The sequence below is a fragment of the Eschrichtius robustus genome, chromosome 3 (assembly GCF_028021215.1).
Source record: "Eschrichtius robustus isolate mEscRob2 chromosome 3, mEscRob2.pri, whole genome shotgun sequence".
Classification (NCBI taxonomy): domain Eukaryota; kingdom Metazoa; phylum Chordata; class Mammalia; order Artiodactyla; family Eschrichtiidae; genus Eschrichtius; species Eschrichtius robustus.
Genome location: NC_090826.1, coordinates 24187417 through 24199639, shown reverse-complemented (window position 1 = coordinate 24199639; position 12223 = coordinate 24187417). Strand labels below are relative to the sequence as shown.

The 12223-nt window shown below is 55.4% G+C and overlaps 1 protein-coding gene across 1 annotated transcript in view; it reads right to left on the bottom strand.

Moving 5' to 3' along the window:
- Nucleotides 1-12223, bottom strand: part of LOC137760541 (eukaryotic translation initiation factor 4E transporter-like) — a 197549-nt gene that overhangs the window by 62002 nt on the left and 123324 nt on the right. The window contains 3 exon segments of the mRNA XM_068537522.1: nt 5606-5705; nt 8753-8918; nt 10593-10668. Of these exon segments, the coding sequence (XP_068393623.1) occupies nt 5606-5705; nt 8753-8918; nt 10593-10668 (342 nt within the window).

Below are 12223 nucleotides of genomic sequence, written 5' to 3'. Positions count from 1 at the left end.
CTGTCCACACTTTGTGCCTCCCACCCACTCCGCCCCATCATCCTGCCCCCACGAGGAGCTAAGTGTGAAAATCTGTGGACCAGAGACCATTGAAGAAGCTCTTTTTCCTGGAAAAACACATGGTCCAGCTTGCCCCTCAGGCTAGAGAGGTCTCTCTTTCTCCAGGGCAGAACCTGGCACCAGGACATGGGGACATTCAACCCACATTCATTCACCAAGGCAGACAGCAAGGTGAAGAGAACAACTGAGAAGGAAGGAGGAGTGGGGAGGCTCACAGGCCCTGTGAGGGTGTGGAAGAAGGGGTGATGCCCCTTCCCGGGGTCGGGAGGATGCCCAGAGCCAGGGGTGGTGGGCAACGCTGGTCTGTGGGTCGGCCCACCCGGTCAGAGTTATCCCAGCCCTGCCACTGACCAATGGGTGACTTTGAATAGGTTACTCAGTGTCTCAGAGCCTCAGCATCTCCATCTGTAAAATGGGCTAATGAAGCCCACTATGTGATCAGTGCCCGGGTGGCAGTGGACTCGCTGAGGCACAGGGCAGGAGGGTAAATTTGTTAGCTCCTCCCCACCCTCTATTCGTGCCTGGGTCTTGGGGGATGAGCAGGATTTCTCCACATGAAGAAGATGTGGAATGGTATTCCCTGGAGAGGCAACAGCCTGTGCAAAAGACCGACCTGGGAGCCACGAGCCTGTCAGGAGTACTTGGGGAGCAGCATGTCTTCTTGGAGAGTCGGGGTTTGTGGGGGGGAAGCTGCAGGCATGGTCTGGGGGCAGGGGGGCCCTGGATGCCCCTGTCCCGGAGGGTGGAGTGAGGGCGCTGGGAGCCGTGGCAGGGGGAGGTGCCCACCTGCAAAGATGCCCCACCTTCCTTTTATCCTAAGCCTGGGGACAGAGTGCATCTGCCCAGCCTCCTGGGACCCCAGTGCACGGCAGGGACAGGAAAGCTGAACAAACTAAAACATGTCAGAAACAATCATCAGAAGAGACAAGAGCTCCCAGCCAACACCCAACCCTAAGCACATGGAACGATTTGATGGTGAACACAATGCCGGAACGTTGCAGCAATTTAGAAGAATCTGGCAAGGTTTTATTCTGATATAAAGAGCTGGATTTTATTAAGTTTATAAAGGAGGCCAAGCCTCCTGGCGAGCCTGGCGGCCCAGGGCAGATTTGGGGAAGCAGCCTGAGGAGTGTCTGGAATTCAGTTCTGGCCCCATGAGCTGTGTGATATGGGACAAGTTACCTAACCTCTCTGTGCTTCGTGTCCTACCCTCATGAGGTCAGGTTGAGGGTCGTGATAGTGATGGAGCTCCTCCATAGCGCGACAGCCAGACCGAAGCAGATAGTGCGAGGAAGACCTCTGCTTCCCCACGTCCCAAGGCTTCCCTCTGTCTGCTCTCAGGGGTCCATCCAATCTTGCCCCCTCCTTCCCTCCACTGTCTGCACAGGATCCATGCACCTAAGCAGTGAGGCATGGATTTACTCTCCCATCTGGTCACGTGCTCCTCTTCAGAGCATTTATTCATTGGTCCCTCCAGGCCGGTCCTTCCAGCCCATCTGGAGGGGTGCCCGCTGCCCCTCCGGGTTTCTGGGTGACCTGGGCCAGACCACTTGCCCTCGCTCTGCCCCAGGAAGTCCTTTCACCTCTGGGGAGGGTATGCGAGCACCCACGTGCTCTGGGCCGGGAGAAGGTTCTGCCTCTAGGGCGTTTGCAGTGAACAGAGGCTGCCGTCATCCTGTTACTCACGTCCTATGGAAAGGCACAGACATCCCAAGGATAAAGATAGACCTGGTTTCCCGTCCCCTTCATTCCTCCTCTGACCCGGAGAGAGATAGCTGGGGAGGGAGGTGGGGAGGGGGTCGTGGGGCTGGTCTCAGATCAGGTGGGCTCTGCTGCCCCTGGAGGTGAAGAGGTGCATCATTTCAGAATCCATTCTGTGACTGCACTCTGCGCACATCCTGCAGCTAAACACACAGTTGGCTGCACTAATTCATCAATGGCTGTTTGTTTCTGTGTTTTTTTGGCCTGTACTTAAGGTTTCTGGTACCAAGATGGAACCCAAAGCCTGGTGGGCGTCCACCTGGACTGGGCTGACTTCTCTGCTCACCTTTCCCATCGCAATCCTCCCGTGTTCCCAGGGAGCAGAGAATCCAGAGAGGAGCAGGGCCCTGAGAGCCAGCAGACCTGGGTTCCAGTCCCAGCCCCACTCTTAGTGCCCTGCGCCATCCTGGGCGAGTCCCTTCCTCTCAGTGTCGAGTGACCCCCCACCGTGCAGGGGGGATAACACTCCGGGCTGTGCGGGGCTCGGGGCCCAAGGAAGCAGGCGCTCAACACCCAGAGCTCACGGTATTGCTGTAGCAGCCGCTCAGCTCGGAGCTCCCACATCGCGCATTTCTGAGGCTTCAGGGAGAAAAGTGCCTTCTCTCTGGGTTTGCAGCCCTGAAAGAGCACGTGCTCCTTGGAAGGAGAGCTGGGATTTCCCTAATGAATAGCACCTGCTCCCTAATCAAGTCCTGGCCTCCTCTTCCTGTCCTGTATCCTGTGTTTTATGTGTGACCTTTGCCAAACACAGACATTCCCCTTTGGGTGTGGGAAGAATTTTTTTTAAAAGATTGGAATTTAAACATCCTGAAAGATTTATTCTGTGTAATGGATGGAACAAATACCACACAAATTATGTTCGGAGCAGCAGGGCTGAGGTGGGCTGGAAGCTGGGCTGGGGCCTGGGAGGGAGGGGTGGAGCTGGGGGCGGTTCGGAGGCTGCTGGATAAAGGATTCATTCAGAAGCTCTGAACTGGATGCAACTTACAGTTTGTCCGCCTTTGCAGGGGAGGGGGTCGGGGCTGACTTTTACTGAGCGCCTACTGTATGCAGGGGCGGGGCACATGCTGAACCCCATTAGCCCTCACACTGTCCACCGGGGGCACTGCTGCTTCCACTTTTCTGCAGGGGAGTCTGGGCTCTGAGGGATGAGCTGACTGGTCCCAGGTCACTTGGCTCACCAGTGGCAGGGGACGAGAGCCCAGGCCTGGATGACCCTGGGTTCCCAGCTCTTTCCCTGGCCCCACGTAGGAGGGACACGGGGACTTGTGCATCAGGAGCGCTGGGACCCAGAATGTTAGTGGTGGGACTTGCCATTGACCCAAATGGGGCCAAGTAAGGAGGATCAAATTTTAAGTTGGCTGAGCATTTTCTTGCGAAGCACAGGGCCAGACGCTTTGGGAGGAGGCCAAGGGAGGCCCTCTGGGGATGTACATCTCGTGTATATATGAAGGGCGGTGCGGGGGGACTCCATGGAGGCCAGCAGTAAGCAGAGGCACACACATGCTTAGGAAGAGGCAGCCTGTGGATGCAAAGATACTCAGCAGAGGAGTGGGAAATGCACACCTGGCAGGGGAACCAGCATGCACAAAGTCACAAACGTGGGACTCGACTGGCACATTCCTTTAATGCCACATGTTTATTCATATTTCCAGACACTGTTTTAGGTCTTCACAGTACAGATGACTCAGAAATGACTCCTGCCCTGAGTACCTAGAGGCCTAGCTGGTGAGCCAGACTAGAAAACAGATTGTATTCATTATCTCTTGCGTTGCAACGTGTTACCCCAAACTTAGATACTTAAAGCGACCCATTGATGATCTCAAAGTCTCTGTGGGTCCGGAATCCAGTCCTGGCTTAACTGGGTCCTCAGTCCCATGGTCTCATGCAGGCTGCAATCAAAGTGTCATTCAGGTGGTGATCATTTTATAATGTGTGGAAATATCAAATCACTATGCTGTGCCCCAGGAACTAACAGTGTTGTAGGTCAATTATACTTCAAAAAAAAGTATCATCCAGGACTGTGGTCTCATCTGGAGGCTTGACTGGGGAGGGATCTGGCTCTAAGCTCATGTGATTGTTGGCAGGATTCTATTTCTTTTGGGCTGTGTGATTGAGGGCCTCAGGGCCTCATTTCCTTGCTGTCTGTTGGCCAGAGGCTGCCTTCTGTTTCTGCCATGTGGGCCTCTCCAGTGTGACAGTCAGCCTCATCAAAGCCCGAGAGTCAAGAAGACAATCTAGAGAGAATCCCAGCCAGATAGAAGTTAGAGTCCATTGTAACCTAATTTCAGAAGTGACGCCTCATTGCTTTTGCCACATCCTATTCATTAGAAGCAAGTCACTAGGTCCTGCTTAACTCAAGGGAGAGGATTACACAGGGTGTGAATATAGGAGGCGAGGGTCATTGGGGGCCATGTCACAAACTGCCAACAAAACACGAAGAGGCGGGGGCACCACTGCTTCTTGGCTGTGTGGCCTCAGGCAAGTTGCACAGTTCTCTGGACCTCAGTTTCCTCATCCGCACAACAGAGACAATAATGATCCTGTCTCACAGTGTGATGTGAGGATTAAGTGAGATGACACAGGTGACGGGTGAGGACAGAGCCTGGCACATGTTACAGGCTCAGGACATGTTCTCTACCAGCTGCTCTGGGGTTGAGTTGAAGGGGCAATTAGTTCTGCCTGGAAAGGGCTTCACCAAAGAGATGGATTCTGGGCTTTGAAGGATGCATAGGAGTTCCTCAGAGGGAGGAGAAGAAGAGGGGAATACATCAGGAGCCCTGGCAGGGTGAGGGTGGAATTAGGGTGTTTGGCATACAAAACTCCACTTTGCCTGGAGTTTCCTGGAGGGAGGGATGTGAGAGATGGTGGGTGGTAAAACTGCTGAGTAGGGAGGCATGATGGCCTGAGGCAGCTGACAGCGGGAGCCACAACAGGTCCTGGAGCAGTGATGCAGGTGATGTGGAGGATGGCTGTTCTGCCTGGTGACCCCCATGTCAGGCAGGGGGAGGGGAAGAGTGGGGGTGGAGTCTGTGCTTCAGGGCTCATGACAGTGCATCATTCATCCTGGTGCCCAGGGCTCTGGAGAGGGCGGGAGGTCAGGGCCCAGCACACACGAGGTCTCATAGATGTGAATTCTCTTCCCTTGTCCAAGCCTCTCACTTCACTGATGGGGAAACTGAGGCTCAGAGAGGGCAAGTGACTCCTCCAGGGACACACAGCAGGTCTTGTTCTGAGACCCCAGGGGCTGCCTTTGCCTTGGGAAAGGGGGAAAGAGGGAGGAGAAGGAGGGGCAGCCCAGGGAAAGGGGCATGGGTCTGGATGCTTTGGGGGCATCTGTGTGAACAGGACAGTGAATTTAAGATGCTTCCTCCCCAAAGAGGGAATGAAAGAGGCTCAGCAAGGGAAGCCTTTGAACTGATTGTCCCCTCCTCTTCCTCCTCCTCCTCCCCTTCTCCTCCCTCTTCTCCTCCTCCCCTCTTCCTCCTCCTCCTGGCAGGATTAACCCCTGCTCACCCTCAGGCCCCAGAGCAGACAGCCCCTCCTTGGGGAGCCCCCTGACATCCCAGGCTGGTTGGGGTTTCCCTCTGCTTTCACACTGCCTGTGCTTCCCCATGAGATCCCACTGCGTCCTCATTGTCTGTCTCCCACGGGACTGGGGGCCTGGAGGGCAGTGATTGTCTCCATCCCCGTGGATGGCACAGGGCCAGCCTCCCTCAGCGCTCATGGAGAGATGGCTCTGCCCCTCGGTAGCTGTGAGACCTTGAGTAAGTCTCCTGCCTACTCAGAGCCTCAGCGTCCTCATCTGTGAAGGGGGATGAAGTCACATCTCCCACGATCGCTGTGATACGGATGCGACCCTCGTTCAGGACACGCTGCATGATCTGCAGAGCCCAGCACAAAACGAAACTGGGGCCCCTTGTTCAAAAACCTGTGTGAATTTCAGGATAGTGAGTGCAGGGCATTGAACTCCAAGTCCGACATCCTGAGGACAGGCCCTTGCGTGACTACACTGGTCAAAGGTCCGGGAAGCAGCCCAGCTGGGGCCTCCTGGGCCTGCTAGGGGCCTGTCCTTTTGAGACCTCCCTGGAGGCCTGCCCACTCTCTGTCCACACAGAGCTCCCCTCCTCGTCACCTCCTCCTGACCTTCCGACCAATGTTAACAGGAAGCTTCCCGCCGGCAGCACTGACATTTGCTGAAGCTCTGTGGTTGGTTAGCACACGCTGCGTTATGGATGGGGACACTGCCTCCCTGCTCTGGAGAAGAGTGAACGCTGAGGCAGCTGACTTCACGCCCACAGTCTCTCTTCCTAGTTCTGCCTCCAGGTGTTCTGGGTCCCTGCATCCGGTGCTGTGTTACTGTGACGTTTACTTGGAACCCAGGGAGCAAATGACTCTCCACCATACAGATTCCAAGACAGGGAACTGAGGCCCCAGAGGGGAGGTCCCAGCTGGAGGGCACACAGCTGATCAGTGTCAGAGCCAGAATTCAAATCTATGAACTAATCGGACCACATAAATTGTGGTCCTACTCTGTGCCAAATCCTGGAAGTCACCAGGTGTGGTAAAACTCAATGTCACCTAATGGGGTAAAACTCCCACTATTTGGCCCTAGAAGGGACCAGTCGCACAGGAGGACACAGATGCTGGTCCCTGTCACCTCAGTGCTGGGCCGCCCCCGGTTTCCTATTCTGGCACGATTTCACTGCAGCCCAACAGGGTGGGAGGAAGGGGGCATTAACCCACTTGACAGAGGAGGAAACTGAGAGATAAGGCCACCAGCTAGGGAGGGGCTGATGGGCCGGGTCCTGAACTGCAAGTCAGCCCTTAGGAGACAGGGTGAACCATGAGGGGGGGATGGGGAAGAGGACCTGGCCTGGAACATGCAGACATCTCTGCCCTCAGCTTCCACCCCCTCCACCTCTGTCATCTCCGCCTCTGAAATGTCCCTTGACCTATTCTAGGTTTGGACATGGCACTGCCGCACAGTATCTGGTGACCTTGGACATATCTGGTGTGCATCTGAGAATCGTTGATGCCCAGACTGACCGTAGAGGGGGCTGGGGAGTTCGGCTAAGGAAGGGGTGTGAGCACACAGTATGTGCTCAGTTCTCTGCTCCTCCCCTCCCCTGCTGCAGTCACCACGTCCCATGCACTCTATCTGCTGCCCCATTATGACATCTGTCTCCTTCTCTGCAGCCCTGGATGCCGGTTGGGTCCAGGTCACTGCCACCTCCCACCCGCCCACTGCAACATCCTTGTACCTGGTCCCCCTGCCTCAGGCTCCCCTCCCATCCATCCCTACTGAGCAACCTCCCTATAGCACGTAACCATCTTGTCCTCCACTGCAACACACACACACACACACACACACACACACACACACACACACACACACACACACACACACACACACACAAGACCCCCAGCCCTCCGTGGCTCCTCTAGCCTTGGGTCAAAACCTGAGCTCCTATACTTGGTATTTGATCTCCCTCTGAGCTACACTCAACTTCTCCTCCATCCACAAGGACATGTGCCCCCAAAGTGCCCTCCTACTCCAGCCACTAGGAGCCGCTCATCACCTCCGGGATGGAAGAGATATTTATTCAAAGGAGGCTTGGTTAAGGAATGTGGGCAGGACAGAAAGACAGGAGAGCTACACAACCAGGAAGGGCCCTCCCAACCTCCAGGCATCCTGATAGTGGGGGCCAAGCTGACTCCTGCCCCTGGCTTGGGGTCTCCCTAACCCTGCCTCAAGGCTCACCCTCTCTCTTGTCTCTCAGTTTGGCAACGCTCCTTTCTTCCAAATTCTTGCTTTGCCTTGTGGGGTATCTGCTAAGCCAGGGGCTGGCCTCCTAGAATCTCCTATGGTAAAGCACCTTAAAAAAACAATCCACATCCTGGACTAAGTCCTATTTTCCAGAGAGCAGGGAAGCGTTAATCACCACTAGTGCCTTCCTTGTCTTCTTGGAAACGTCCGTCTCTGAGCTCTGTGATAAGGAATTAGGTCCTGATTAAAGGAAGGCGACACTTCTGAGATCATATTTCCCTGTGCTCAGAGATGGCAAGCAGCAAGGGAGGAGGAGGAGGGAGAGGAGAGAGAAGGGGGCGCAGGGGAGGAGAGACAGAGAGACAGGAGGCAAGGCTGCCATGGGGTGCTTATGCCCGGATGGCAGCATGGGGTTTTGAGAACACAGCTAGGCCTCAGGGGAGACCCAGGAGCGATGGCAGGTGAGCGTGGGCGAGACCAATAAAACCCGCAGAACTGGATATTCGTTTTCCTATCTCTGATGTCTGTACACACTGAAATCTCCACGCTGCTTGGCTATGGCAGAAAGTTGATTTGTTCAAAGAAAATAAGATAAGCCGCCACGCTCTCCTCCGTGCACTGCATACAAATCTGGCAGGCGGACTGTGTGCGTGGGGTCACCAGGGCACTGTCGTGCCCGTTGCAGAGAGCTCTAGGGCTGGAGATGTCGTTGTGCCACCGGGGCTGGGAGATCTGGAGCCTTTCAACCAACAGGGGCCATTGGAGATCCCGACTCTGTGTTAGGCCACCTGATGGGGGGCAGGTGTGAGGTGGGGGGACTGACCCCAGGTTAGGTGGCCACAGTCTCTGAATGTCCCTGGGTCTCACCAGCTGTGGGTGGAAAAAGGGAGAATCTAACACGTAAACTTGATCTTGCCAGTTCTGATCCCTCCTGTACCTGAGTGAACTGTGGTCCCTTGAAAGCCTCTCCCTCAATTTGAGTGTCCCTTGGGTGTCTCCCGTGGGCTCAGAAACCAGCCCACCAACAGCTATGGTCACAGGTGGAGGCTCCTCTGTGCCCCCTCCTGCTGTCACTGATCTCTACCCAGGAAGCTTGTGGAGGTGCCTGTAGGCTGTCCTGTGGGCTGTGCCCCTGTGGTCACGCGGGCTGGGGCCTCATACTCCCTGGGCTGCCTGGCCTCCGGTCACCAGAGGCGGGCCGGGCTCCACCCAGAAGCGGAGAAGGCTGCCCCCTCCTGGATCCGTGATGCACTTTCTGTGCCAGCCCCTGCTGACAATGACACTAAAGAAGTCAAGGTTCTCAGCCTGCCCTTTGGAAATGCCACATCTTGTGAGGGAATGGGCTGTGAGCCAGGGGAGAGTCAGGGGCACAGGGGCACAGGGATGGGAGTGACCATGCCTCAGAGGGCATTCATGGGTCCAATCCTGGTCAGTTGATTGCCAGTCTCCTGCCAACATTCATATCCAGCTGTGTGAATGAGTAGGCAATAAATAAATCATAATTTAGTGGATAAAGACTTATACACGGGATGTTAGTTCAGAAGCAATAGAGTAAAGAAGAGAATTTATAGGGGTTGGGAAATGGCAGGGAGGAGTCCTCTAATCTGGGTTTTGATGGATGAATAGGAGCTTGCCAAGTGGACAAAATAGAGAGAAGGGCATCTTTAGAAGAACGGAATGAGCAGTCAAAGCCAAATGGCAGAGGTAAGAAACAACATGGGATGTCCAGCAAGCCCTGCATAGTTCAGGGGTAGCAGCGAATCCAGGGTGAGGCCGGCTGGTTCCACCAGTCCTCTTGCACTCTCTCCTAGACCCTCCTCTGCCCACAAGTTTGGTCTGTTTGCAGGCCATTCCTGGCCCACCCCCGCCCCCTGGCCCTGGAAAGCTGAGGCAGAGCAGCCTGTGCAGAACTGACCTTTGGAGCCATAGAGACCTGGGTTTGAGATGCACTTTCCTCCCCGCCTCACTCCTCTAAGCCTAGTTTTCTCATCTGTAATTTGAGGATCATAATGCCACCCCATTAACTGGTGGGTAGATGGGAGCCTGGGCTGGGGGTGGGTGGTGGTGTTGAGGGGCTGTAGGAGCAGAGCGGGGCCTCAGACCAGCAGGGCTGGATCCCAGGCAGAGGCCTCATTAGAGAGCAGGCCAGGGCCAGTGCAGAGATGGTCAAGCTCAGGTTCTCAGAGTAGGGATGGAGGCCTCGGGCTCAGACCAGTTCCTCCAGCCACAGTGGTGGTCCCTGAGCCCAGGGAGGGATACAGCCTGAGGGTGGGGCTGGGGAGCAGGCAGCCTGGCCCTCAGTCCATCTTGGGTGGCCTCTGCCCCCCAAGGCAGGGGTGAACCCTTCTCCAAGGGCCTTTCTGGCTCTGTCACTCTGAGCTGTAGGATCAGCTCTCCCTGCAGGTCAAGCTCACCTGCAAGCACAGTGAAGGCTCCTGGCATCAGAAGAGCCTCCCTCTGTGCCTGAAATCCCCATCAGCACGTATCCCCCTTGGCGTCAGCACTGCCCTCTCTAGAGCCCCTGCGAGGAGGCCGCCTTGACCTCAGGCCAGCGCTGGCTGTGAGCATCTCTGCAGGTCCTGCCTCCCACCCGGAGACACACATCTGCCCAGGGAAACATGTGTTCCTACCTCAGCTCAGCACCACTGTGACCCATGAACCCTCCTCTTCCCTCGCCAAAGTTTAAAGGTTGTAGCTGGGCTTCTAGTCCCACAGTGATAAATGCTGGGAGGCTCGACTTTCCTTTCCCCTCTTGTTGATACAGCAGGGGCCAGAGGTGAGAAGCAGGGAGGGGAAAGGAAGCGGGGGGGGGGGATTTGGGGCCACATTTCCCCTTGATTTTTATAGAAATGCAAGGCTTCTAGCTGAAGGAAGCACTGCAGCCCTGGTGGGTGGGGCGGATCCCCTTGAGCACTTGGAGGGGGTGGAGCTAGGGGGCTGGAACATCAGGGAGACAGGGAACCTACAGCTTCCCAGCATGCATCGCTCAGCCTGCCCTCACTGGGCTGTCACCACTGCATCCTCAGCCAGCCCCACGCTGTCGTCATTAGTATCACTGTGCTGGCTGTCCTTTTTCCCTTTAAGGAGGCAGTGCAGCGTGGTGGTTAAGAGCAGGTCTTGAGAGAGCACCCTGGTTCCTCCATGGACTGGTTGTGTGACCTCAGGCCAAGTCATTTAACCTCTCTGAACCTCAGTTTCTTCATCTGTAAAATGGGGATAAGAACAGGTGGAACAGAACTGCCTGATCACTGTAATGATGTTGACACCTTAGTAGGAACTCTGTAGGTCTTTACCACTGTCCACTGCTCTTTTGTGATGTAAATGAGTCTCACAGAGCTCAAGTGATGTGTGAGGTCACTAAGCTTCCAATCCCCTTCTTTTGCTAAAAAGCTCCTGGTTTCCATTTGGAGGGACTCCCTGCCCCCAGTGTCAGTCTTTGAGATCAGGATGGGGTGACCTGGGCCCACGCTGATCTGGACATGCCTTTTGCCATGAACACAGTGATTGGCTCTAACTGTGTGAGCCTAGGGTACGTGGCCTAACTGTGTGAGCTGGAGCTGGGCTCCTAGGAACAGACTCCTGCGCCCAGAGCAGCAGAGCTGCTGAGACAGCCAGCCCGGAGGCATCAGGAGTGAGAGACGTGAGAGATGGAGGCCAGAGGAACCAGGTCCCGGGAGACTGTGGGGACCCCTGGTGAAGCCAGGTCAGAGCTGGAACTCCCTGTGGAGTTTTCAGCTATTGCAGCCATTAAGTTCCCATTTTGAGTCAATTTGGGTTGGTTTTCTATTATTTGCACCATCCTCCCAGTGGCTGTGTCTTTGCAGGGAGGAGCCGTGGGCGTGAGGCTTGGGAGCCCAACATTTCCCGAGTGATTGCTCACATCAGAAATGGGGAGGGGAGTCCATGTTTCTTCCCACATTATCACAGCACTTCCCCTTTCCGCCACGCCCCTTAGAATTGATCTTCTTTTACACACGAGGACACACTGAGGCCCACGGACATGGGGTGATTTCCCCAAGTACCCAAACTGCGAGCTGTCCTGCCACTTTCCCATTCTCTCTGAGTGCTCAGTCCCTGGGGTGTCAGAGGACGAGGCCCAGCGGACCTGGTCTGGCCATCCTGCCTGTCTTGGGCAGCCCCACCCCTACCTGGACCAGCCTAGAAAGCTGCACAGGTGAGTCAGGCCCCCCAAGCAAGAGTCAGGGGGAGGCGCATGGTGTGGGCCTGAAATCTGAACCCTGGCAAAAGACAGATTTAGACACTTAGGGTTTAAAAATAATAATAATTTAAAAAGAAATCTATCCCGTTGAAAACACACATTGAATTGAAGGGCTAAGTTCTCCTCTCTGAATCTAAAACCATTATTCCCTTTTCTCTGCTTCCTCCCCTCCCCCACCCCCATGCACATCTCTTCTCTTCCTCTCCCTCCCCCTCCCCCAGCCATGGCCTGCAGTCCTCTTGCCATCTGACCACAGAGCTGAGCAGGTGGGGCCCTGCTCAGCCCTCAGCTGGCACCATGGCAGGTCACTTTCTGCCTGCACATTCTCCTGACCACAGTGACACTTGGGACAGATGCTGACAGGCCTGGAGGAGGACATCGGGGCCTGAGCTGGACTCCTGGGGGAGGACAGA